The following is a 25,119-nucleotide window of genomic DNA, read 5'->3' as shown; positions in this document are numbered from 1 at the left end:
TGGTTTGTTGTAGATGGAATTTTCTTAATTTGTCTTTCTGCTACTTCATTATTAGTGTATAGAAATACAGCAGATTTCTGTATATTGATTTTGTATCCTGTGACTCTCTTGAATTCATTTATCAGTTCTAGTAGTTTTTTGGTAGAGTATTTAGGGTTTACTATATAGAGTATCATGTCATCAGAAAATAGTGAAAATTTTACTTCTTCCTTACCAATTTGGATGCCTTTTATTACTTTTTCTTGTATCATTGCTGAGGCTAGGTCATCCAGTACTATGTTGAATAAAAGTGGTGAGACTGGACATCCTTGTCTTGTTCCTGACCATAGAGGAAAAGCTCTCAGTTTTTCACCATTGGGTATGATGCTAGCTGTGCATTTTTTATATATGGCCTTTATTATGTTGAGGTATGTTCCTTCTACTTTGTTGAGGGTTTTTATCATGAATGGATGTTGTACTTTGTCAAATGTTTTTTCTTTATCTATTGAGATGATCCATATGTTTTTTTCCCTTTCTGTTACAGATGTGATGTGTTACATTGATTGATTTGCAAATATTGAACCACTATTGCATCCTGGGAATAAATCCCATTGATAATGGTGAATGACTTTTTTTATTGTATTGTTGGATTCAGTTTGCTAACATCTTGTTGCAGATTTTTGCATCCGTGTTCATCAGATATATTGGACTATAGTATTCTTTTTGTAGTGTGTTTGTCTGGTTTTGGTATCAGGGTCATGCTGGCCTCATAGAATGAATTTGGAAGCTTTCCTTCTTCTATTTTTTGGAATAGTTTGAGAAGAATAGGCATTAACTCTTCTTTAAATGTTTGGTAGAATTCACCTGTGAAGCCGTCTGGTCCTGGACTTTTGTTTTTTGGGAGTTTCTTGATTACTGATTGAATTTCATTGATGGTATTGGTCTGTTCAAATTTTGTATTTCTTCCTGATTCAGTTTTGGGAGCTTTTATGTTTCTGGGAATGTATCCATTTCTTCTAGGTTGTCCCATTTGTTGGCATATGATTTTTCATAATATTCTCTCATAATCCTTTGTACTTCTGTGGTCTCAGTTACTATTTCTCCTCTTTCATTTGTGATTTCATTTGAATCCTCTTTCTTTTTTTGTTGTTGAGTCTGGCTACCAGTTTATCAGTTTTGGTGATCTTTCAAAGAACCACCTCCTGGTTTCATTGCTCTATTGTTTTTTTAGTTTCTGTTTCATTTATTTCTGTTCTAATATTTATTATTTCCTTCCTCTGTTTTGTGGTTTTCTGTTTTTTCTTCTTTTTCTAGCTCCTTTAGGTATAAAGTTAGGTTGTTTATTAGATTTTTCTTCCTTCTTGAAGTAGGCTTGCATTGCTATAAACTTCCCATTTAGAACAACTTTTTTCTTCAAAATCCCAGATTGTGGACCATTGTGTTTTCATTTTCCTTTGCCCCCATATATTTTTTTATTTCCTCTTGGATTCCTTGGTTGACCCATTCATTGTTTAGCAGCATGTTATTGAACCTCCATGTATTTGTGTTTTTTCCAGATTTTTTTTCTTGCGGTTCATTTCTAGTTTCATAGTATTGTGGTCAGAAAAGATGCATGGTAATGACCTCAGTCTTTTTTAATTTGTTAAGACTTGTTTTGTGGTCTAATATGTGATCTATTCTGGAGAATATTCCGTGTGCATTTGGAAAGAATGTGTATTCTGCTATTTTAGTATGGATTAATTTGAAGATGTCTGTGAGGTCCATCTGGTCCAGTGTGTCATTCAAAGCCACTGTTTCCTTGTTGATTTTCTGTTTGGAAGATCTATCCATTGATGTACCTGGGTTGTTAAAGTCACCTACTATTTTTTACTATCAATTACTTCTTTTATGTTTGTTATTAGCTGCTTTATGTATTTCGGTGCTCCCATGTTGGGTACATTAATATTTACAATTGTTATATCTTCTTGTTGGATTGCCCTCTTTGATTATGTAGTGTCCTTCTTTGTCTCTTGTTACAGTCTGTTTTAAAGTCCATTTTCTCTGATGTAATTATTACTACCCCAGCTTTCTTTTCACTTCCATTGCATGATAAATGTTTCTCCAGCCCCTCACTTTCAATCTTCAGGTGCCTTTAGGTCTGAAATGAGTCCCTTGTAGGCACCGTATAGATGAATCTTGCTTTTTTATCCATTCTGTCAACCTATGTTCTTGATTGAAGTGAGGGTTGCCAGAAAAGAGGGGGGTGGTAATTGGGTGATGGGCATTAAGGAGGGCACTTGACATAATGAGCACTGGGTGTTCTATGCACCTGATGAATCAATGGATTCTACTGGTAAAACATTGTATGTTAATTAAATTTAAATAAAATTTTAGTTAAAAATTAAAAAAAAATAAAGTGATTATCGATAGGGGCACCTGGATGGCTCAATCGGTTGGGTGTCTGACTCTTGATTTCAGCTCAGGTCTTATCTTGGGGTAATGAGATCTGAGCTGGGTGTGGAGCCTGCTTAGGATTTTCTCTGTCCCTCTCCCCTCCCCTGCTCACATGTGTGGACACTTGCTCTCTCTCTCTCTCAAGTAAATAAGCAAATAAATAAAATGATTCTTGATATAGTTGAATTAATATTTACCATATTTGTAACTATTTTCTATTCATTGTCCTCTTCTTTGTTTCTTTTTTGTATTCTACTCATTGCTTTTTCCAGTTTTAATAGAGCATTTTATATGATTCTCTTTTATCTCATGTTAGTATATCAATATAGTTCTTTTAAAGAAACTTTTTTAGTGGTTGCCGTAGAATTTTCAGTATACACTTATAACTAAGTCCACGTTTAAACACTATACAACAGCAGGTATAGTGCAGGTATCTTATAATAGTGTTTGAAAATCTTCCCTCTTATCCTTCATAACATTGCTGTCAATCATTTTATTTATCCATAAGGTAAAATCATCTAATATATTGTTGCTATGTTGTTGAACAAACTGTTATCTGTTAGGTCAGTTAAGAAGAAGAAAGATAAAAGATTTTATTTTACCTTCACTTTTTCTTCTATTTTCCTTTCCCTTATTGACATAGATCTGAATTTCTAACACATACCCTTTTCCTTCTCTATGAAGAATTTGACATTTCTTCTAAGGCAGATCTACTGGTAACAAATTCGTTTAGTTTTGTTTGTCTGAGAAGGTCTATTTCTTTTTCACTTTAGGAGAATAGTTTCTCCAGATATAGAATTCTAAGTTGGTGGGTTTTTTTCCTTCAATACTTTGAATATTTTACTCCATTCTCTTCTTGTGTGCATGGTTTCTGAAGAGAAGTCTTACATAATTCTTATCCGTGTTCCTCTATAGGTAATGTGAGTTCTTCCCTTTGGCTTCTTCAGGATTTTATCTTTGTACTTTATTTTCTTCCATGTGAATGCTATATGCTTACATGTAGACTTTTTACCACTTGGTGTTCTCTGTGTTTCCTGGATTGTTGGTTTGGTGTCATTAATTTTGGCAATTTCTTCTTCTTATTATTACTTCAAATATTTCTTTTGTTCCTTTCTTTCTTGTATTTCTGATAGTTCCATTATGCATATATTACACCTTTTTAAATTGTCTTACAATTTTTGGGTATTTTGTTTCCCTTTTTCCATTGTATTTCCTCTTTGCATTTTAGTTTGGGAAGTTGTATTGAATTTTCAAGTTCACCAATCTGTTCATATGCTGTGTCTGCTCTGATGATGACCCCATCAAAGGCCTTCTTTATTTCTGTCACAGTGCTTTTGATTACTAGCATTTCCTTTAAACTCCTAGAGTTTGCATCTCTCTGCTTACATTACCCATCTGTTCTTGTATGTTGTCAACTTTTTCTGTTGGAGCCCACAGAATACTAATTATAGTTATTTTATATTCCTTGTCTAATAATTTCCAAGTGTCTGCATATGCAAGTCTGGTTCTGTTGCTTTGTCTCTTGAGACTATGCTTTTTTCCTGTTTGTATATCCTGTAAATTTTTTTTTTTTAATATGAATATGTTGTGTTGGGTAAAAGTCATTGAAGTAAATAGGCCTGTAGTGAGAAGTTATATGTTTATCTATGAGTTAGGTTTGATTACTGTTTGCTGTAATACGTACACATCAAAGACTAAAATTTCCTCTGTTCTTTTTCTCTATTGTCTTTAGTTTCACTTAGAGAGTCCTTCTTATTTTTGTCTAAGATTTTATTTATTTATTTGAGAGAGAGAGAGAGTGAGAGCAGAGGGAGGGGCAGAGAGAGAGGGAGAAGAAGACTCCCCACTGAGCAGGGAGCCTGATGTGGCGCTTGATCCTAGGGCCCTGGGATCATGATATAAGCCAAAGGCAGACGCTTAACCGACTGAGCCACCCAGGCGCCCCAGAGAGTCCTTCTTAAATAGAGCCGGAGCCTTGTAGTTCTTTCATCAGTAATCCCTTGTTATTACATAGGAGCCCTGTTGATGCGGTAGTAAGCTGTGGGTGGAGGAGAAGCAATCTCTAATCCTTTGATTAGGTCTTAGTCTTTTAGTGGGTTTGTGCCTCTGGGATGTGACTTTCACAAGTGTTTCTCAGCTTTTTTTTCTTTCTTAGGTGAGACAAGAAGACTGGAGGTTATCTGAGTTAGGTATTCCATTTCTCCATTGATTAGGCTCAGTTCAAATCATGGTTATGCTCTGACAAAATTGTCTCCCTTGAGGGCAGACCTTTGTCAAGGAGAACAGGATGCTCTAGGATTATTTCAAAATGGTTACTTTTCTCTTCACTTTGCCAAAAGCATGAGGGGATGTTTCTCTGAAAACCTGCTGGGTTCCTAGAGGTGAAAATAATGAAAATGTGGGGGCCTCCCTATGGCTGGAACCCCGGGAGGTTTTTTCTCTCAAGCTTGTCCATGCACATTCTCCCAGCAAATAGTCATTTACCCTTTAAGTGTTACTACATATGGCTAGCTTCAATGACAGTATCTGCTCCTGGTAAGCTGTGATTCTCTGTATTTATCCACATTTTGGGGGGTAACAGTTTGTTCTATGTTCTTAATTCTCTGAAGGATCAAAGAAGAGATTTTTATTGTCAGATTTTCAGTTTTATTTCATATTGTGAGGTTGGGAGTGATGATTTCCAAGCTCTTTACATATTCTTTACATACAGAAACCAAAAGTCTGTTTGTTTATATCTTTAGTGACTGGGGGCATTATTTTAGTGAAGTCTGTTCCTCACCTTCCTGCTTGCAATGTGAAGCCTCTGATGTTTCTCTAAGGATGCAGCCTTGAGTATGTTCACAGTTACCCTGGATGACGGTGGTTTTAGCGGGGCCTTTTTGACTGTACTGCTTCCTGACTATATTCAGCTGTTAAACTCCACAGATTTTTGTCTGTTTGCTTTATTGTTTTCAACAATGCTCTCAAGCATTGCTTCATAGACTGATTCAAGTAAATTTGAACTCCATTATAGGGAGAATTTTTTCAGTTCAATGTTTGAGTTTTTTGGAGCTTGAGAATGCTCTTCCTAGCAGCCTATTTCTCTGGCTCTCTCTGGTAAAGTAGTTGACCTATGGTTTATTTTATATCTGTAAAAAGTTTACCACTCTCTTCTGAATTTCTTTTCACCATACCCTACAAGTCTTTTCAGCAGACCCCTTGTTGTTCTTGAGAGTGTCCTAGGCTTGAACTTCCCCACAGTCTGTTACAAATGAAGAAAGTCCCTTTGGAAGAACTTAGGAGCTTCCTGTTTTATGGCCTCCCTCTCCTCATGGGCAAAAATCTCTGGGCCATGGCTCACAAGCTGGTATGAAGACAGTGGTGCACTTCTCTTTGAGTGACATGCCTGCTTTAGGATCTGGCACTTGGTGGGGTTGGTGGAGGGTATTGCTATAGCCTGATCTTGTTGACATGCCTCTGCAGATATGGAGGCCCTTATTTATGAAAAAACCTGTGTCAAGGAGAATCAGGGACACAGTATTCTCATTAGGCCACAAACAAGATAGAACTGCCAACCTGTGTGTGAAGAATAGGCACAAGAAGGGAATCCCCGTCTCCTAGACATACTTGCCAGGAACTTAGCCTCCGAAACAAATAGCTTGAGATGGGATGAGAAAAGCTGATACCTTGCCTGTCCTGGAAGGATAGTTTAGTTCCTGACTAGGTATTGAGGGGATGCACCCATCTGGAGTGGAGTTTCCATTATGCTGAGCTTGGAGTGGGGAGAGAGGGAGTAGGTCACAGTTCAGATGCCACAAACTTTCACTGTACCTACCCAGTTTTAGTTGGTTTTCTTGAAAATGTCTGTTAAGTTTGCTTTTTTATAATTTTCACCAATTTCACTAGGGAGTGGTTCTGCCACACTGCCATGCCAAAGGTGGAACCTTTATACTATACTGTTGATATGTTTTCATTTTATTTTATGTGAAAATAATTTTCTAATTACCCTTATGTTATTTTATAGTATTATTTAATTTTCAATATTTAGGGATTAAATAAATATCTTTCTAGTTATTGATTTTTCAGTCTTTTACATTTTTGAGATTTTGTTATGGCCAGTCATCTTACTGGATGTTCCATATATACTTGAAAAGACAGTACTTTTTTTTTTTTTTTGGATCAAATGTTCTATAAATGTCAATTGGGTCAAGTTTGTCAATAGTGTTTTTCAATTCCTACCCCTACTAAGTCTCTATTTACTTGTTTTGCCACTTACTGAGAGAATTGAAATCTCCAACTGTATTTGTGCATTTGTATTTTTGCTTTTACTCATATCATGTTACTTCATGTATTTGAAGTTCTGTTTTAGATATATGTAGATTTAGGTTTATTATTACTTCTTAATGAATTCATCTCTTTATCCATTGTAATGTTTCTTATCCTGTAGTATACTTTCTGAGATATTAATATAACCACTTCAACATTCTTATGATTATTATTTAATGGTATATCTTTTTTTTCATGCTTTTATTTCTAATTTTTCTAGGTCTTTATGTTTAAAACATATTCTTTTAGACAGTATATGGTTGGATCTTGCTTTTTTTTTATCCAATCTTACAATATTTGTCCTTTAGTTGTAGTGCTTAGACCATTTACATTTAATCTAATTATTGACATAGTTGTCTGTAAATCTATGTTGTTGTCTATTTTCCCATATTTTCTTTGTTTCTTTTTCTTTTCTTGTCTTCTTTTCCCCCCAATTTTTTGAGAAAAAAACTCACATATCTTAATAAGTTTAAGGTATACAGCATGATGGTTTGATATACATATGAAATGATTACCACAATAGGTTTAACTAACATCCATCCTCGCATATGGATACAATAAAAAGAAAAGAAAAAAGAAAAAAAATATTTTTATGATGAAAACTCTTAGGATTTACTCTCTTAATGACTTTCCTATATATCAGAATTACCTATAGTCATCATGTTGTACGTTATATCCCTAGTACTTATTTATCTTATTACTGGAAGTTTGTACCTTTTGACCACTTTCCTCCAATTTCCTTTCTCTCTGTCCTCTGCCTCTGATAACTACAAGTCTAATTGTTTTTCTGTGAGTTTGTTTTGGGTTTTTTTGTTTGTTTATTTTTAGGTTCCATATAGAAGTGAGATCACACAGTATTTATCTTTATCTGTCTCACTCAATCCATTTAGTATAATTCCTTCAAGGTCCATCCATGTTGTTGCGATAGGGTTTTCTCATTTTTTTAATGACTGAACAATATTCTTCAGTGTGGTGTGTGTATGTGTGTGTGTACCAAATTTTCTTTATCCATTTATTTTTCCACGGACACTTAGGGTGTTTCCATGTCTGGACTATCATGAATAATCCTGCAGTGAACATGGGAGTACAGACATCTCTTCAAGATAGTGATTTCATTTCCTTCAGAAATATATCCAGAAGTGGGATTTCTGGATTGTATGGTAGTTCTGATTTTTTGAGGAACCTCCAACTGTTTTCCATAGTGGCTGTACTAATTTACATTCATACCAACAGTGCACAAGAGTTCCCTATATGTATATCACAACTTGTTATCCATTCATTCACTGATGAACATGTCTTAGCTATTGTAAACACTGCTGTAAACATGAGGGTACAGATATTTTTCTGAGTTAGTGTTTTCATTTCCTTTGGATATATTTTCAGAAGTGGTACTTCTGGATCATATGGTAGTTTTATTTTTAATTTTTTCCTTCATTTAAAATAATTGAAGTAAAGTTGACACAATGCTACATTAGTTTCAGGTGTACAACATAGTGATTTGACAACTCTATATGTTATACTGTGTTCACAACAAGTATAGCTACCACCTTTCACCATCCATTGCTATTACAATACCATTGACTATATTCCCTGTGCTGTACCTTTTATCCCTATTACTTGTTCATTCCATAATTGGAAACCTGCACCTCGCAGTCCCCCATTCATTTGCCCATCCCTCCATCTCCTTTCCCACTATGACAACCAGCAGTTTGTTTTCCATATTTATGGGGCTGTTTCTGCTTTGTTTGTTTGTTTTTTAGATTCCACATATAAGTGAAATCATATGGTATTTGTCTTTTTCTGTCTGACTTCTTCTACTGAGCATAATACTCTCTAGGTCCATCCATGTTGTTGCAAATGTCAAGATCATATTCCTTCTTATGGCTGAGTAATATTCCATTGTATTTATCCACCATGTCTTCTTTATCCATTCATCTTTTGATGGACTTATGGATTCATTCCATATCTTGTCTATTGTGAATATTGCTGCAATAATATAGGGGTGCATATATCTTTCTGAATTAGTGTTTTTCTTTTCTTTGGATAAATACCTAGTAGTGGAATTACTGGATCATATGGTATTTCTATTCTGAATCTTTTTGAGGAAACTTCATACTGTTGTCCACAGTGGCTGTACCAATTTACATTCTTATCAACAGTGCATGAAAAGTTCCTTTTTCCTCACAGCCTCAGCAACACTTGTTTTAAGAGTTTTTTATTTCAGCCATTCTGACTGGTGTGAGGTGAAAACTCATTATAGTTTTGGTTTGTATTTCCCTGATAATTAGCGACATGTATATTTTCATGTGTCTGTTGGCCATCAATATGTCTTCTTCGGAAAAATGTCTATTCAGGTCCTTTGCCCATTTTTTAATTGGATTATTTGTTTTTGTTGTTGTTGAGTTGTATAAGTTCTTTATCTATTTTGGGCATTAACCCCTTATTGGATATATCATTTTCAAATATCTTCTCAGACAGTAGGTTCCCTTTTTATTTTGTTGGTGGTTTCCCTAGCTGGGCAAAACCTTTTTATTTTACTGTAGTCTCAATAGTTTTGTTTCTCTTGCCTGAGGAGATAGATCTAGAAAATATTGCTAAGGCCAATGTCAAAGAAATCACTGCCTATGTTTTCGTCTCAGAGTTGTATGGTTTCAGGTCTCTCATTTGGCTCTTTAATCCATTCTGAGGTTTTTGTATGTGTATCATTATGGTGTAAGGAAGTGGTCCAGCTTCATTCTTTTGCATGTACTTGTCCAGGTTTTCCCCATACCATTTATTGAAGAGACTCTTTTCCTCATTATATTTTCTGGCCTCCTTTATCAAAGATTAATTGACCATATAAGTGTGAGTTCATTTCTGAGCTCTCTGTCCTGTTCTATTGATATATTTGACTGTTTTCTTGCCAGTATCATAGTGTTTTTATTACTACAACTTTGTCGTATATCTTGAAATCTGGGCTTGTGATACCTACAGCTTTGTTCTTCCTCTTACCTTCTTACTTTGTCTACTTGAGTCTTTTGTTGTTCCATATGAATTTTACGATTATGTGCTCTAGTTCTGTGAAAAATGCTATTGGTTAGTTGTTTATATGAGATTATTCTTATTTCTTGAGGTAGGCCTGTAATGCTATAAATTATCCTCTTAGAACTGTTTTCCCTGTGTCCCAAAGATTTTGAACTGTTGTGGTTTCATTTTCATTTGTCTTGAAGTGTTTTAAAATTTCCTCTTTGATTTTTTTTGTTGACCCATTTGTTGTTTAGTAGCATGTTGGTTAGCACTCATCTGTTTGTGGTTTTTTGTTCTGTTCTTTGCAGGTTTAAAAAAATTTCTTTTTCTGGTAGTTACTTCTACTTTCTTACCATTGTGATCAGAAAAGATACTTGATATGTTTTCAGTCTTAAATTCATTGAGATTTGTTTTGTAGCCTAACATATTATCTGTCCTCAATAATGTTCCATGTACACTTGAATTTGTATCCTATTGTTTTTGAATGGAATGTTCTATCTATCTGTTAAGTCCATCTGGTCTAATGTGTCATTCAAAGACACTGTTTCCTTTATGATTTTCTATCTGGATGATCTATCCACTGATGTAAGTGGGTGTTCAAGTCCCTTCCTATTATTGTATTACTGTCAATCACTACCTTTATATCTGTTAATATTTGCTTTATGTATTTAGGTGTTCCAACATTGGGTGCATAGATATTTATGATTATTATATCCTCTTATTGGATTGATCCCTTTATCATTATGTAATGCACTTCTTTGTCTCTTATTACAGTCTTGGTTTTAAAGTCTACTTTGTCTGATGTAAGTAGTGTTACCCCAGCTTTTTTTTTTTTTCCCACTTCCATTTCCATGGAACATAGTTTTCCATCCCTTCCCTTTTAGTCTATATGTGTTTAGGTTTGAATTGAGTCTCTTATAGGCAGCATATAGGTGGGTATTGTTAATTTTTTCCATTCTATCACCCTGTGTCTTTTGATTGGAGCACTCAGACCATTTACATTTAAAGTAATTATTGATAGGTATGTACTTATTGCCATTTTGTTCATTGTTTTCTCGTTGTTTTGTAGTTCTTGCCTGTTTCTTTTTCTTTTGCTCCCTTTCCTTGTGATTGGTGTTATGCTTGTCTTTCCTTTCCTTTATTTTTTTGAGTATCTATCATAGGCTTTTGGTTTGTGGTTACCATAAGGTTCCTATATAATATTGTAGGTATATAGCAGTCTATATTAAAGTGATGGTCACTTACCTTCTAATGCATTCTAAAATAACTTTATTTTTACTTTCTCATTCCCTCCATATTCATATATTATGAATATGTTGTCATGTTTTACATATTTTTATTTTGTGAATTTCCTTAACTAATTTTTTTAGATATAAATGATTTTACTTCTTTTGCCTTTTAACCTTCATACGAGCTTTATATAATTTTTTTTAAAGATTTTATTTATTTGAGAGAGAGAGAGAAAGAGAGCATGAGTAGGCGGGAGGGGCAGAGGGAGTGGGAGAAGCAAACTTCCTGCCAAGCAGGAAGCCCGATGTGGGGCTCGATCCCAGGACCTGGAGATCATGATCTGAGCTGAAGGCAGATGCTTAACCACTGAGCCACCCACGCACCCCTCATACGAGCTTTATAAGTGACTGATCTATTAACTTTACTGTATATTTGCTTTTACTCATGAAATTTTTTCCTTTCATAATTTTCTTTAATTATGGCCTTTTCTACTTAACAAAGTCCCTTTAACATTTCTTGTAAGGCTGGCTTCGTGATGATGAACTACTTTAACTTTTGTATGTCTCAGAAACTCTTTATTACTCCTTCAATTCTGAATGATAATCTTGCTGGGTAGAGAATTCTTGGTTGTAGGTTTTTTCCTTTTGGCACTTTGAATATATCATACCACTCTCTTCTTGCCTGCAAAGTTTCTGCTGAAAAATCAGCTGATAACGCTATGGGGTTTGCCTTGTATAAAACTAATTGCTTCTCTCTTGCTGCTTTTAACATTCTCTCTCTTTAATCTTTGACATTTTAACTATGTCATGATGTGAATCTCCTTGGGTTCATCTTGTTTGGAGCTCTCTCTGATTCCTGAACTTGGATGTCTGTTTCCTTCCCAAAGTTAGGGAAGTTTTCAGCTGTTATTTCTTTAAATAAGTTTTCTACCGTTTTCTTTCTCTCATTCCCTCTGGGATCCCTATAATGGGAATATTTGTTCACTTGATGTTGTCTAAGAGATCCTTTAACCTATCTTCATTTAAAATTTTTTTTTCTGTTTCACTTGGGTGCTTTCCATTACCCTGTCTTCCACATTGCTGATTCATTCTTCTCCATCCTCCAATCTATTGTTGATTCCTTCTAGTGTATTTTTTCATTTTGGTTATTGTATTTTTCAACACCGATTGGTTCTTTTTTATATTTTCTATTCTTTGCTGAAGTTCTCCCTGAGTTCATCCAGTCTTCTCACTAGTCCAGTGAGTATGTTTATGATCATTACTTTGATCTTTTTATCAGATAGATTAGTTATCTCCCATTTCATTTTGTTCTTTTTCTAAAGTTTTATTTTTTCTTTTATTTGGAACATATTCTTCTGTCTTAATTTTCCTTGCCTTTCTGTGTTTGTTTCTGTGAATTAGGCAGAATAGTTACTTTTCATAAACTTGAAGGAATGTTCTTGTGTGTGATCATTCTCTGTGTAGACTGTGCCTGGTGAATTTGGCTGGCTGGCTGGAGCTGTGGCTGAGTGGACTGGGGGATCTGGGACACTCAATGCTGGGCCTCATGGGATGGCTAGAGCTAAAGTGGGCATGGGCTGGGCTGTCCTTGGATTCTCTGCACAGAGGGCGTCTTGGTTGGACAGGTGGGTGGAAGCCTGAGTGGTCCTGGGTTCTCTGCACAGAGGGCACTCTGGCAGGACAGCTGAAGCTGAAGTGGCTTCAAGTCTGAGGGGGGCCCAGAGCTCTCTGCACAGAGGGCATTATGGTATGATGGCTCAACCTGAAGTGGGTGCAGGTTGGGGCATTCTTGGGCACTCCACAGGTGGGGCACCTTGGCAAGGTTGATGGAGCCAATGCAGGTGTGGCCCTGGAGTGTTCGAGGGTGTTTTGTGCCTGAATCATCTCGCCTGCCTTCTTTTATAGAGAGCTTTAACTATTCCATTCTATCTCTATTATGGTCATATAAGCTATACATCATTTTTTGTTTTACTTATTGCTCTAAGAGTATATACCATGCATTTTTAATTGTCATAGTTTACCTTCAAATAATATATTACTACATAGTACACTTTTATTTCTTCCCTCCCATCATTTATCCTACTGTTCTTACATTTTATTTCTTCATCTATTGTGTACTCCATAGTGTGTTTTATTATTTTCACTTTAAGCTCATTATTTCACTTTGAAGAAATTAAAATATGTGGGTGAATTAAAGGCTTTATAATTCACCCACATATTTACTATTTCTTATGCTCTTCATTCCTTCGGTTGGATCCAAGTTTTCATCTACTATTATTTTCTTTTTGCTAGAAGAATTTCCTTTAAACATTTCTTGCAGTTTGTTGGCATCAAACTCAGGTCTTATTTTTGTTAAAAAGTGTTTATTTCACCTTCATTCCTGAAGAAGATATTTGCTGGATAGAGAATTCTAAGTTGGTAGGAATTTTTATTTTAGCATTTTAGTACTGTTGTTTCTTTTTTCTTAAAGTTTTTATTTAAATTCCAGTCAGTTAACGGACTGTGTGATATTAGGTTCAGATGTACGATATAGTGATTCATTTCTTCTATACAACACCTGGTACTCATCACAAGTGCACTCCTTAATTCCCATCACCTGTTTAACCCATCTCCCCTACCTCCCTTCTGGTAACCTCAGTTCTCTATAGTTAAGTGTCTCTCTTTCTTGGTTTGCCCCTCTCTTTTTCTTTACCTTATATTCTGCCTTATCTGCCTTATATAGTTTGTGGCGAGAAATCTGAAGTCAACTTTATCTTTAGTTCTCTAAGCATGTTCCTTTTTCCCTTTTTTTTCTTTTTTTTACTCTGGCTGTTTTTATTTTTTTAAAGATTTTATTTATTTGAGAGAGAGAGAGAGAGAGAGCACGTTAGCTGGGGGAGGAGCGGAGGGGAGAGGGAAAAGGAGGAGAAAGAATCTCAAGCAGACTCCACACTGAATGTGGAGCCCAACACAGGGCTTAATTTCATGACCCTGAGATCATGACCTGAGTTACTCTGGCTATTTTTTAATTTTTTCTCTTTATCACTGGTTTTCAGCAATAGAACTTTCCACAGTTGGAACTTGTTTCTAACACTCCATTGTAAGTTTCATCAAATTCAGAAAACATTTGGCCATTATTTCTTCAAATATTTTTTGTTTCTCACTCTCTCTCATATTTTCCTGGACCTCCAATTCAAAGTACATTAGATACTTGATATTGTTCCACAGATCATTAACACTCTACATTTTTCCCCTGGTCTTTTTCTCTTTTTGCTTCATTTTGTATTGTTGCCATTCTTGTGTCTTCAAATCTAGTGATCTTTTCTTCTGACATATCTAATATGCTGTTAATTCCATTCAGTGAGATTTTTATTTCAGAGATTATATTTTCATCTTCAAGAAGTCCATTTGGTTCTTTTAAATGTATTTTATTTTTTTCCTCATTATTTTTCCCTTTAAAATCTTGAGCCTATTGAGTGCATTTATAAGAGCCATTTCAGTGTCCTTGTTTGCTAATTTCATTATGTCTGCCACATTTGATTCTGTATTGATTGATTTTTCTCTTTTTTTAAAAGATTTTATTTATTTATCAGAGAGAGAGAGAGAGCACAAGCAGGGGGAGCAGCAGGCAGAGGGAGAGGGAGAAGCAGGCTCCCCACTGAGCAGGGAGCCCAATGTGGGGCTGGATAACAGGACCCTGGGATCATGACCTGAGCCGAAGGCAGATGCCTAACCGACTGAGCCACCGAGGCGCCCCATGACTGATTTTTCTCTTTATTATGGATCTCATCTTCCTACTTCTGGCCCCATTTAGTAAATTCTGATTGTATTCTGGATATTGTTAATTTTATATCATTGAGAACTGGATTTTGAAATTGTTGGATTCATCTTGCCAAACTAAGTTACTTGACATTCACTTTATATTTTCAAAGATTGTTTATAAGTTCTTCAGGATAGCTCTAGAATAGTCTTTATTTTAGGGCTAACTTATCTCCACCACTAAGGTATGACTTTCTGTTCTCTATAGAGTTTTCTATTGAGTTCCTAGTTTTCTGCTGAATGCCTTGTAGGTCAGTGACATATCAAAGTGTCTCCACTCTGGATGATGATATTTTGAATGCTCCCTGGTCCTTAACCAGATGTGGGAATTGCTTGGATCAGTTTTCCTGGTAATTGTTCTTTCCTAGGAAATTGTTCCTTGCCTGGCTTTGCAGTTTCACCTGTGTATGTGCAGATTTCTGGAACTCTGTCTTGGCATAGCTCCCTTCTCTCTGGTGCTCTGCTCCACAAATTCTAGACACCTCAGCTTCCTGAAGGCTGATATTTGTATCTTGAACTCATTGAGATAACTGGACTGTGTTTTGGTTCCTTTTCCTCATGGTCCAGAATTTACATCTAAGCAAGATGCTATGGCAACTATAGTATTCACTTTGTTTTCTTTAGAGATCATAGTTCTCTGCTACCTGCTATCCCTGGTGTGAAAACAAGTTTTCCTTCCTATATTTTGTCAATTTTTCTAGTTGTTTGTGGCAACGAAGCAATTCAGACCCTGTTGCTCTCTCATATCATAGATAATAGCTGTTTTTAAAATTTTATTTAAAATCAATTAATTAACATATAGTGTATTACTATTAGTTTCAGAGGTAGAGTTTAGTGATTCATCAATTGCATATAACACCCAATGCTTATTACATCAAATGCCCTCCTTAATGCCTATAACCCAGTTACCCCAGACCCCTACCCATATCCCCTTCAGCAACCCTCAGTTTGTTTCCTATAGTAAAGAGTCTCTTATTGTTTGTCTCCCTCTCTGATTTTATTTTTCCCTCCCTTCCCCTATATTCATCTGTTTTATTTCTTAAATTTCACATGTGAGTGAAATCATATGAGTTGTCTTTCTGTGATTGACTTATTTCACTTAGCATGATACCGTCTAGTTCCATGTCATTGCAAAATGGCAAGCTTTCATTCTTTTTGATGGCTGAGTAATATTCCATTGTATATATATACACCACATCTTCTTTATCCACTCATCTGTCGATGGACAACTAGGCTTTTTCCATAGTTTGGCTATTGTGGACATCACTGCTATAAACATTGCAGTACCTGTGTCCCTTTGAATCACTATGTTTGTATTCTTTGGTTAAATACCTAGTAGTGCAATTGCTGGGTCCTAGGGTAGCGATATTTTTAACGTTTTGGTGAAACTCCATACTGTTTTCCAAAGTGGCTATACCAGTTTGCATTCCCACCAACAGTGTAGGAGGGTTCCCTTTTTTCCACATCCTTGCCAAGATCTGTTGTTTCCTGACTTGTTAATTTAAGCCATTCTGACTGGTGTGAGGTGATATCTCGTGGTTTTGATTTGTATTTCCCTGATGCCCAGTGATGTTGAGCATTTTTCATGTGTCTGTTGGCCATTTGTATATGTCTTTGGAGAAATGTCTGTTCAGATCTTCTGCCCGTTTCTTGACTGGATTATTTGTTTGTTTGTTTTTTGGTGTTGAGTTTGATAAGTTCTTTATAGATTTTGGATACGAGCCCTTTATCTGATAAGACATTTGCAATATCTTTTCCCATTCTATAGGTTATCTTTCAGTTTTGTTGACTGTTTCAAATACCATCATCTTTGTCAATTTTGCATCCACTTACATTGACTAATTTTTATCCTGCTATAGGTTATATTTCTGCATCTTTACATATCTGGTATTTTTTTTAAAAATATTTATTTATTTATTTGAGAGAGAGAGCATGAGCCATGAGAGGGGGCGTGGTGGTGGGAGGGGCAAAGGGAGAGGTAGAAGCAGACTCCCCGCTGAGCTGGGAGCCCAACACAGGGCTCGATCCTGGGACCCAGATATGACCTGAGCTTAAGGCAGACGCTTAACCCACTGAGCCACCCAGGCACCCCTGTCTGATATTTTCTTAACTGGGTTCTGGATGTTGTGAATTTTAGACTTAGTGTCTTCCTTTTAAGAGTGTTGGATTTGTTCTGGCAGGCTGTTAAATTACTTGCAGATCAACTGATACTTTCGATATTGTCTTTAAGCTTTGATGCGGCAGGCTTCAAGTAGCCTTTTCTGTAAAAGTAGTTTAACCCTACCACTATGGTGTGACCTTTCTGTGTTCTCTATTAAATGCCCAACCCGGGATATTCATTAAGGACTCTCACTTTGGCAGGTTCAAACATAAACATTTTTCCAACTGTGTATCAGCTGTGGTTTTGGTTAATTTAGAGCTCTCTGGTTTTCTTTCTCAGCCTTCTGGAGTTTCACAATATATATTCATGGCTTAGTATTCAGCAACAGACTCAAGAAGACTCCTAGGCAAATTTCTGGATGTCTTTTTTTGTGTGTATAGATCCTTCATTTCTGAACCCTACCCCACATATTTCACATGCTTATTTCTGTCTCCTCAGCAAATCAACTGTGCTCTGATTGAAATTTCTTTCTCTGAACTGAACACTGGAAAATTGTCTCCTGACAGAAAGCTGGAATGATCATAGGGCTCATCTTGTTTGTTTTCCTTTTCTCAGAGATCACAGCCCTGTGCTGCCTGTTGTCCAATATCTAGAAGCAATCCACCCTCCTTCCCTCTTCCTCCCTTCCTTCCTTTCTTCCTTCCTTCCTTACTTGCTTCCTTCCTTCCTAGTTTTCCATTTGTTAACAGAGGAAAGATAAGTTCAGTCTCAGTTATTCTATCAAGGCTGGAAACAGAAATATATCTTTTCTTAATCTTTTTCAACTGTTTGTCTCTAATAAGCATCATATATCCTAATTTTTAAAAAATTCAATCTGAGAATATCTTTCTATTAACTAATAAGTTTACCATTTGTGTTTGAATTGCTGGCTCATTTATGTTTACTATTTCCATTTTTTTTAAATTTATACTTTATTCTTATCCTGATTCTTTTATCTTTCTTTCTTTCCTTTATCTTATATATATTTGTTTCTTTACCCACTTTCTACCCTTGCTACTTATTGGTTTGGAAGTTATATATTTTCAACCTATTCTTTTAGTAGTTAAATTTGTAATATACATACTTTAAAAAGTCTTTTGTTAGTATTTCCAACACTCCTCCTAAACAATATGTGGTCCTAAAAATATTTGAATATTGAGCACAACATCCTGCTTACTAATGAATGTGTTTTCTTATTCTCTCCCTCCCCCTTCTCTCTTTTACACAAGCCCAATCTGTTATAATATAGTTGTGTACTCTTTTAGATCCACATTGGCTTTTTATAGTCTTAAAAATAAATCACTACTCTTGCTCTTATTCTTTGAGTCAATGCTTATTTGTATCCATTTATATGTTTACCGAATTTTTCAACATTGCTTCTTGCATTCTATTTCTTACTCTAAGTTCAATTTCTTTCTTGAGACTACTTCCTTTCTTTGATTTGTGAGTTAATTTTCTCAGTCTTTGCCTGAAAATGGATTTATTTTACCCTCATTTTTGAGTATTAGGTTAGCTGAGTGTAGAATTCTAGGTTGAGGGTTATTTCCTTTGATAACTTTAAAAATAATTTGTTGAGAAGTCTGTTCTCATTCTAATTTTTTTCTATGTAAGTCTGTCTTTTGCCATTGTTTTCTTTTAAGGTCTTCTTTTTCTCTTTGAAGTTTGACTATATATGTCTAGGTATGGTTTTGGGGTTTATTGAAAGGGTTTGGCTTTGCAGTTTTTCAGAGTATGAATACTTTTAGTAGGTCTGGAAAATTTTTAGATGTTATTTATTTGAATATTACCACCTTTAAATTCACTCTACTGTCTCTCTCAATCTTTATAATATGCTTGTTGGATCTCCTAGTCCAAATGTTCATTAATATTTTTAATCATAGTTTCCATATGTTTCTCTGTGCTGTGATCTGTCTTCTAGTTCATTCTTCCCTCTTCAGCTGTACTAGTCTGTTCTTTGATGCATTCGTTCTGTTTTCTGATGCATTCTATGTACACACCATTTATTAACTACTTTTCCTTTCTTTCCAGAAGCTCTCTTGGTTCTTCTTCAGATTTTCCTGTTTTTTCCTAAGTCTCATTCTTTTCATTTTTTCCTTTAATGTCTTTAATACTTTTAAGCATATTTTTCATGTCTTCTAAAATATTTTGTTTAATATCTTGAAGTTCTAGAATTCTGTTCCTGCTATGTTTTATGTTGCTCTGACTCTCACTCATGGTGGATTAAGTCACCCTGAGTTTGTAAGCTCCTTTAAAGCAGGACTTTCCTGCAGAATCTTTTTATGGCCAAGGATATGGGTTTGCTTCTGCATAGGGACTCTGTGTTATCATTGGCATGAGACAAACTTTATGTTAAAGTTTAGAATTGGGAGTGGGTAGTGTGCAGTCAGACTCCAAAACTGAATAAAGTTAGACCTAAGGTTCCTTACAGAAGACATTTTTTCCCTACTTAGAGAGTAGGAGAAGATAAACTTTCAGTTGTATCTTTGTGAGATTGAGTGGATTTTTCCTCTGGAGCCTCTTTTCAAGTGTTCCAAATTATGTAGAGGACCCAGTTCCAGTTAACCATTAGTCCTAACTTTTTGTTTCCTGTCCTTGCTTCAATGTTTAAACACAAGCCTTTCACTGTCACTGGGTCTTCCTACCCCCATCTTTTAGCTACAGGCCTTCTCAGTTGTTTACAGCTCTGACTTTGTTTTATCTTTGTCTTTGGCATATGCAAATTTATTTTTCTTTCCTGCAAGCTCAGCTATGAATTGTTAAAAAAAAAAAAAATTCTATTTTACCCAAAATGTTTTCCTCTTAGCTTAATCAACTATCTTACTAGAACCTGAAATATCTAGTATTATCTTTCCAAAGCACAAAACTGATCATATTACCTCCCTCTTTTTTCTGTGGATAAAGAGCTAAATTTTAACCCAGTTTATCAGGCTCTGTCTTGTGAGTTTTTGAATACCTTTTCAAATGCATATTCTATCACTCTTCTCTGTGGTCTCTGAGCTCTAGCCATACTAGTCTTCTCTTTGTTGTTGGAGCATGTCATTTTCCCTCCCTCAACACACTCCCTTTGAGGCCTTTGAATTTAGCATTCCTTCAGTTTGAAAAGCCACCTTCCCCTACCCACACTGTATATCTATCTACACACCATTCACATCTCAGCTAATGTGTCATTTACTCAGGGAAGCCTTTCCTGACTTCTCTGACCCTCTTAGTCTAGATCACTTTACTTTGTTATACACTTTTTTTTCCCTCTAGAAGTATTTGCTTAATATGTATTTAGTCATTTGTGTGATTATTTGACTAATTCATGGCTCCCCCATAGTCTGGAAGTGTCATGAGAACAGAGACTATTTTGTTTATCACTGGATATGCATCTAGGTACATTGACTGGAACACAGAATATACTAAAAAAAATGAAATGGGTGGATAGATGGATGGGTGGATGGATGGATAGAAGGTTGTTTGAAGAATGAGTGAGAAATAGAGTGAGTGAGGAAGGAAGGGAGGGAGAACTGTGGCCAAATAACTTATTCTAGGAGCAATTTTTTTGTGTGCTATGTACTTGTAAAAGCAGGAAAATGTCTTTGTCTCTCAGTTCTGTCAGCTTCACATAATAGCAAAAACTTCTCTGTAGGTGGCAGTGCACTTACGTAAGATATTTCTCTGAAACAAAAAAAAGGGGTGGTATTATCTTGGACTTTTAAAAGCATTTATATAACTTGAATCTCATCGTGCAGTTTTTAAAACATGCTCTTATTTCCCATAATGTGGATTTATCCTTAATTTATACTTGCCTAGAGTCTTTTTCCCTCAGAGTTATTAATAAGTGCTAGAGACCTATCAGTCCTCATTTTATGATATTATGATCTAGGTCAACATGCCATTTAAGAATTGGAAAATGGGTATTAGGAGTGAAACAGTGGTGGCTAATGTTTTGTCTTTAACAACAATAATATTTATCTTATAGAATAAATGAAACTGTGGCAAAAATAGAACTACAGACCAAACATGTATGTATCTCAACTAGCTTTCGGTTTGAGACTTCACAGGGGGAAAGTTGTTTTCTAAACACATTAAAAATAATGGCCAGTTGACCAACGTACTCATGGATTTTGTGTATAGACATTTGAAAGCTGAGTTTGTCTTTCCCAGGGTGTTTTGTACATACTATTACCACCTATATTGTATAAAGTTCCTTATAATCTAAGTGTATCATCAAAAGATTTCCCCACTTTGTTTTCCATGTTTTAGTTTTTTCAAATTAAAAAATATGTATGTATGTATGTATGTATATATATAAAATAATAATTTTGCTTTGCAGCACTTAAATGCAGAAAGGTCTTACAAGTCCCAGATTTCTACCTTACACAAGTCTGTTGTAAAGATGGAAGAGGAACTTCAGAAGGTTCAGTTTGAAAAAGTGTCTGCCCTTGCAGATTTATCTTCCACAAGGGAACTTTGTATTAAACTTGACTCAAGCAAAGAACTTCTTAATCGACAGCTGGTTGCCAAAGATCAAGAAATAGAAATGGTATGTAATACATTTTTAAATGGTTCTTTTAATATTATTGTTACTATAAAATTACAATTTTAGAAAATCAAACTCTTTTTTTATAAAATATTACATCAAACCATGTCTATCAACTTTAGATTTTATTTCTAAAGTCCAAAAGATAAATTGATGACAGCTGTATTCCAACAATTCAAGAAAGTAACAGAAACTTTTCCTTTGAGTATTTAATTTGCATTTACTTTTAGCCAGAAGAATTATAAAACACATTAACATAGCAATCAGCAAAGAACTATGAAGTTGAGGTTTATTCAGCTAAATTATAACTTTAATGATATTAAAGTTGATAAGCTAAATTTATTTAACTGGTTGGGTTCTTTTAAGCTGTAATTCATTTGATTGTGTCTACTGACATTGTGCTTGCCACTGTGAACATAAGGTTCAAAACATGGATGGACCTAGAGGATATTATGCTAAGTGAAATACATCAGAGAAAGACAAATACCATATGATTTCACTTATATGTAGAATCTATAAAACAAAACATGAATAATCCAACCCATAAATACAGAGAACAAAATGATGGTTGCCAGAAGGGAATGGCGGGGGGGATGGGCAAAATGGGTGAAGGAGAGTGAGAGATACAGGCTTCCAGTTATGGAATGTATAAATCATGGTGATAAAAGGTACAGCATAGGGAATATATAGTTAATGGTTTTGTAATAGGTTTGCATGATGACAGATGGTAGCTACACTTGTGATGAGCATAGCCTAACATATAGAGTTGTTGAACCACTGTGTTGCACACTTGAAGCTAATGTAACATCATGTGTCATCTATACTCAAAAAAAAAAAAAGAAGAAGAAATAAAGAAAGAAGGAAGGAAGGTAGGAAGAAAGAAAAAAGAGAAAAAGAAAAAGAGAGACAGGTCCTTGCCCTCAAGGACCTCCCAGTATTGAGATACAAATTATTTGGTATGAATATTATACTAATAAAAAATATTCAAGGTTTGAAAGAGGGAATTCCTAATTGGCCTGTGGGTGTCAGGGAGGAGTTCACAAGGATATACTGCTGAGCTCAAAAGGGAGGAGGCATCCTATTCAGAGAGAACAACAACATAGACAATGGTATGGAGTTATAAATGAATTCTCGAGTGAATAGTAAGTGATTTGCAATGGCCATTGTAGCATGCGCAGGTGAAAGTGGCTAGAGATGTATCTGGAGAGATCATTGGAGCCTGGATCCTAAAGGGATATGTAGACAAGTTGCACAGTGTAATTGAATTTACCCAAAGAATACAAAAATACTAATTCAAAGGGACACATGCATCCCCATATTTGTTGCAGCATTATGTACAGTAGCCAAATTATGGAAACAGCCCAAGTGTCCACCAATGGATGAATGGATAAAGATGTGGCATATATATACAATGGGATATTACTCAGCCATAAAAAAGAATGAAATCTTGCCATTTGCAATGACATGGATGGAGCTAGAGAGCATTATACTAAGTGAAATAAGTCAGAGAAAGACAAATACAATATGATTTCACTCATATGTGGAATTTAAGAAACAAAACAAATGAACAAAGGGGAAAAAAAGAGAGAAAGGCAAACTAAGAAACAGACTCTTAACTATAGATAACAAACTGATGGTGACCAGAAGGGAGGTGGGTGGGGGGATGGGTTAAATAGGTAATGGGGATTAAGGAGTGCACTTATTGTGATGAGCACTGGGTGTTATATGGAAGTGTTGAATCACTATATTGTGCACCTGAAACTAATATTACATTGTATGTTAATGAACTGGAATTTAAAAACTTTTTAAAAAGTCAACAAATTTTGGTCTTTACATTTCCAGTTTTTTTATTTTGTTAGTCTACTGTTTGTTAGGAGGATATGATGCATTTAAGAATCGTGTGTCTGTTGGTTTCTGTAAGAATCCACTGTTAATATTTTATTAATGAAGTGGTACATGCAAGAATTTTCTGACTCTTCCTTTAAATTATTTTTCTTATTTTAGCAAGAATTTTTTAATGATGGAAGTAACTCATGAATAGATTTTCACTGTAAAAATTCAAAAAACATGTCCTTAATTTTTTCTTTAAAAATATTTTTTATTTGCTCTTTTCAAATTGGAAAATTAGTAATACATGTCATTGCAAATGAAACAATATTAAAATGAAATGCCAGAAATATTATCCCAAAGCTTATTCAAATAATAATACACCATGACCAAGTAGGATATGTACCAGTACCAGTAATTTTCTTTAAGCCTTAAAATCATTACCCTTAGAAGTACAATATATAAAGTTGAAAGTGATTTATATTAATTTTTAAACATTTTAAGGATGTTTACTTCAAGTTTTGTAGTTTCTTTACTATTCTCATATTATTTTTTCTATTTTTTCTTTTATTATGTTAAAATACACATAACCTTTTCTATCTTAACTATTTTTAAGTGTACAGTTCATTGGTATTAAATACATTCACATGGTTGTGCACCCATCACCACCATAACTCTTTACATCTTGTAAATCTTAAACTCTGTAGCTATTAAACAATAACTCCTTATTTTCCCCTTTCCCCAGCCCCTGGCAACCATCATTGTACTTTACTACTCTAAGTACCTCATGTAAGTGGATTCATACAGTATTTGTCTTTTTTTTATTAACATATTTGTTTCAGAGGTACAGGTCTGTGATTTATCAGTCTTACACAATTCACAGTGCTCACCATAGCACATACCCTCTCCAATGTCCATCACCCAGCCACCCCATCCCTCCCACCCCCCTCCAGTCCAGCAACCCTCAGTTTGTTTCCTGAGATTAAGAGTCTCTTATGGTTTGTCTCCCTCTCTGGTTTCGTCTTGTTTCATTTTTCCCTTCCTTCCCCTATGATCCTCTGCCTTGTTTCTCAAATTCCTCATATCAGTGAGATCATATGATACTTGTCTTTCTCTAATTGACTTATTTCGCTTAGCATAATACCCTCTAATTCCATCCACATCGTGGCAAATGGCAAGATTTCATTTTTTGATGGCTGCATGTGTGTATGTATATATATATATATATATATATATATACCATATCTTCCTCTCTTTTTTTTTAGATTTTTCTTTTAAGATTTTATTTATTTACTCGACAGAGAGAGACACAGCGAGAGAGGGAACAAGCAGGGGGAGTGGGAGAGGGAGAAGCAGGCTTCCCACCAAGCAGGGAGCCTGATGCAGGACTCAGTCCCAGGACCCTGGGATCATGACCTAAGCCGAAGGCAGACACTTAACGACTGAGCCACCCAGGCACCCCTATACCGTATCTTTTTTATCCATTCATCTGTTGATGGACATCTAGGCTCTTTCCATAGTTTGGCTATTGTGGACATTGCTGCTATAAACATTGGGGTCCATGTGCCCCTTTGGATCACTACATTTGTATCTTTGGGGTAAATACCCAGTAGTGCAATTGCTGGGTCATAGCGTAGCTCTATTTTCAACTTTTTGAGGAACCTCCATACTGTTTTCCAGAGTGGCTGCACCAGCTTGCATTCCCACCAACAGTGTAGGAGGGTTCCCCTTTCTCTGCATCCTCACCAGCATCTGTCGTTTCCTGACTTGTTAATTTTAGCCATTCTGACTGGTGTGAGGTGGTATCTCATTGAGGTTTTGATCTGGATTTCCCTGATGCTGAGTGATGTTGAGCACTTTTAAATGTGTTTTTGGCC

At 35.5% G+C, this 25,119-nt stretch overlaps 1 protein-coding gene across 4 annotated transcripts in view; it reads left to right on the top strand.

Annotated features, from left to right (window-relative positions):
- Positions 1-25,119, top strand: part of TSGA10 (testis specific 10) — a 177,706-nt gene that overhangs the window by 129,551 nt on the left and 23,036 nt on the right. For all 4 annotated transcript variants that reach the window (XM_035001747.1, XM_035001746.1, XM_035001748.1 and 1 more), the window contains one exon: positions 21,209-21,418. In XM_035001747.1, coding sequence (XP_034857638.1) covers positions 21,209-21,418 — 210 coding nt within the window. The remainder of the gene's footprint in view (positions 1-21,208; positions 21,419-25,119) is intronic.

Source organism: Mirounga leonina, unplaced genomic scaffold, assembly GCF_011800145.1.
Source record: "Mirounga leonina isolate KUSES-001 unplaced genomic scaffold, KU_Mleo_1.0 Mir_125, whole genome shotgun sequence".
In the NCBI taxonomy this organism is placed as follows: domain Eukaryota; kingdom Metazoa; phylum Chordata; class Mammalia; order Carnivora; family Phocidae; genus Mirounga; species Mirounga leonina.
Note: the sequence above shows the minus strand (reverse complement) of the source record. Positions and strands in the feature narration are given on the sequence as shown.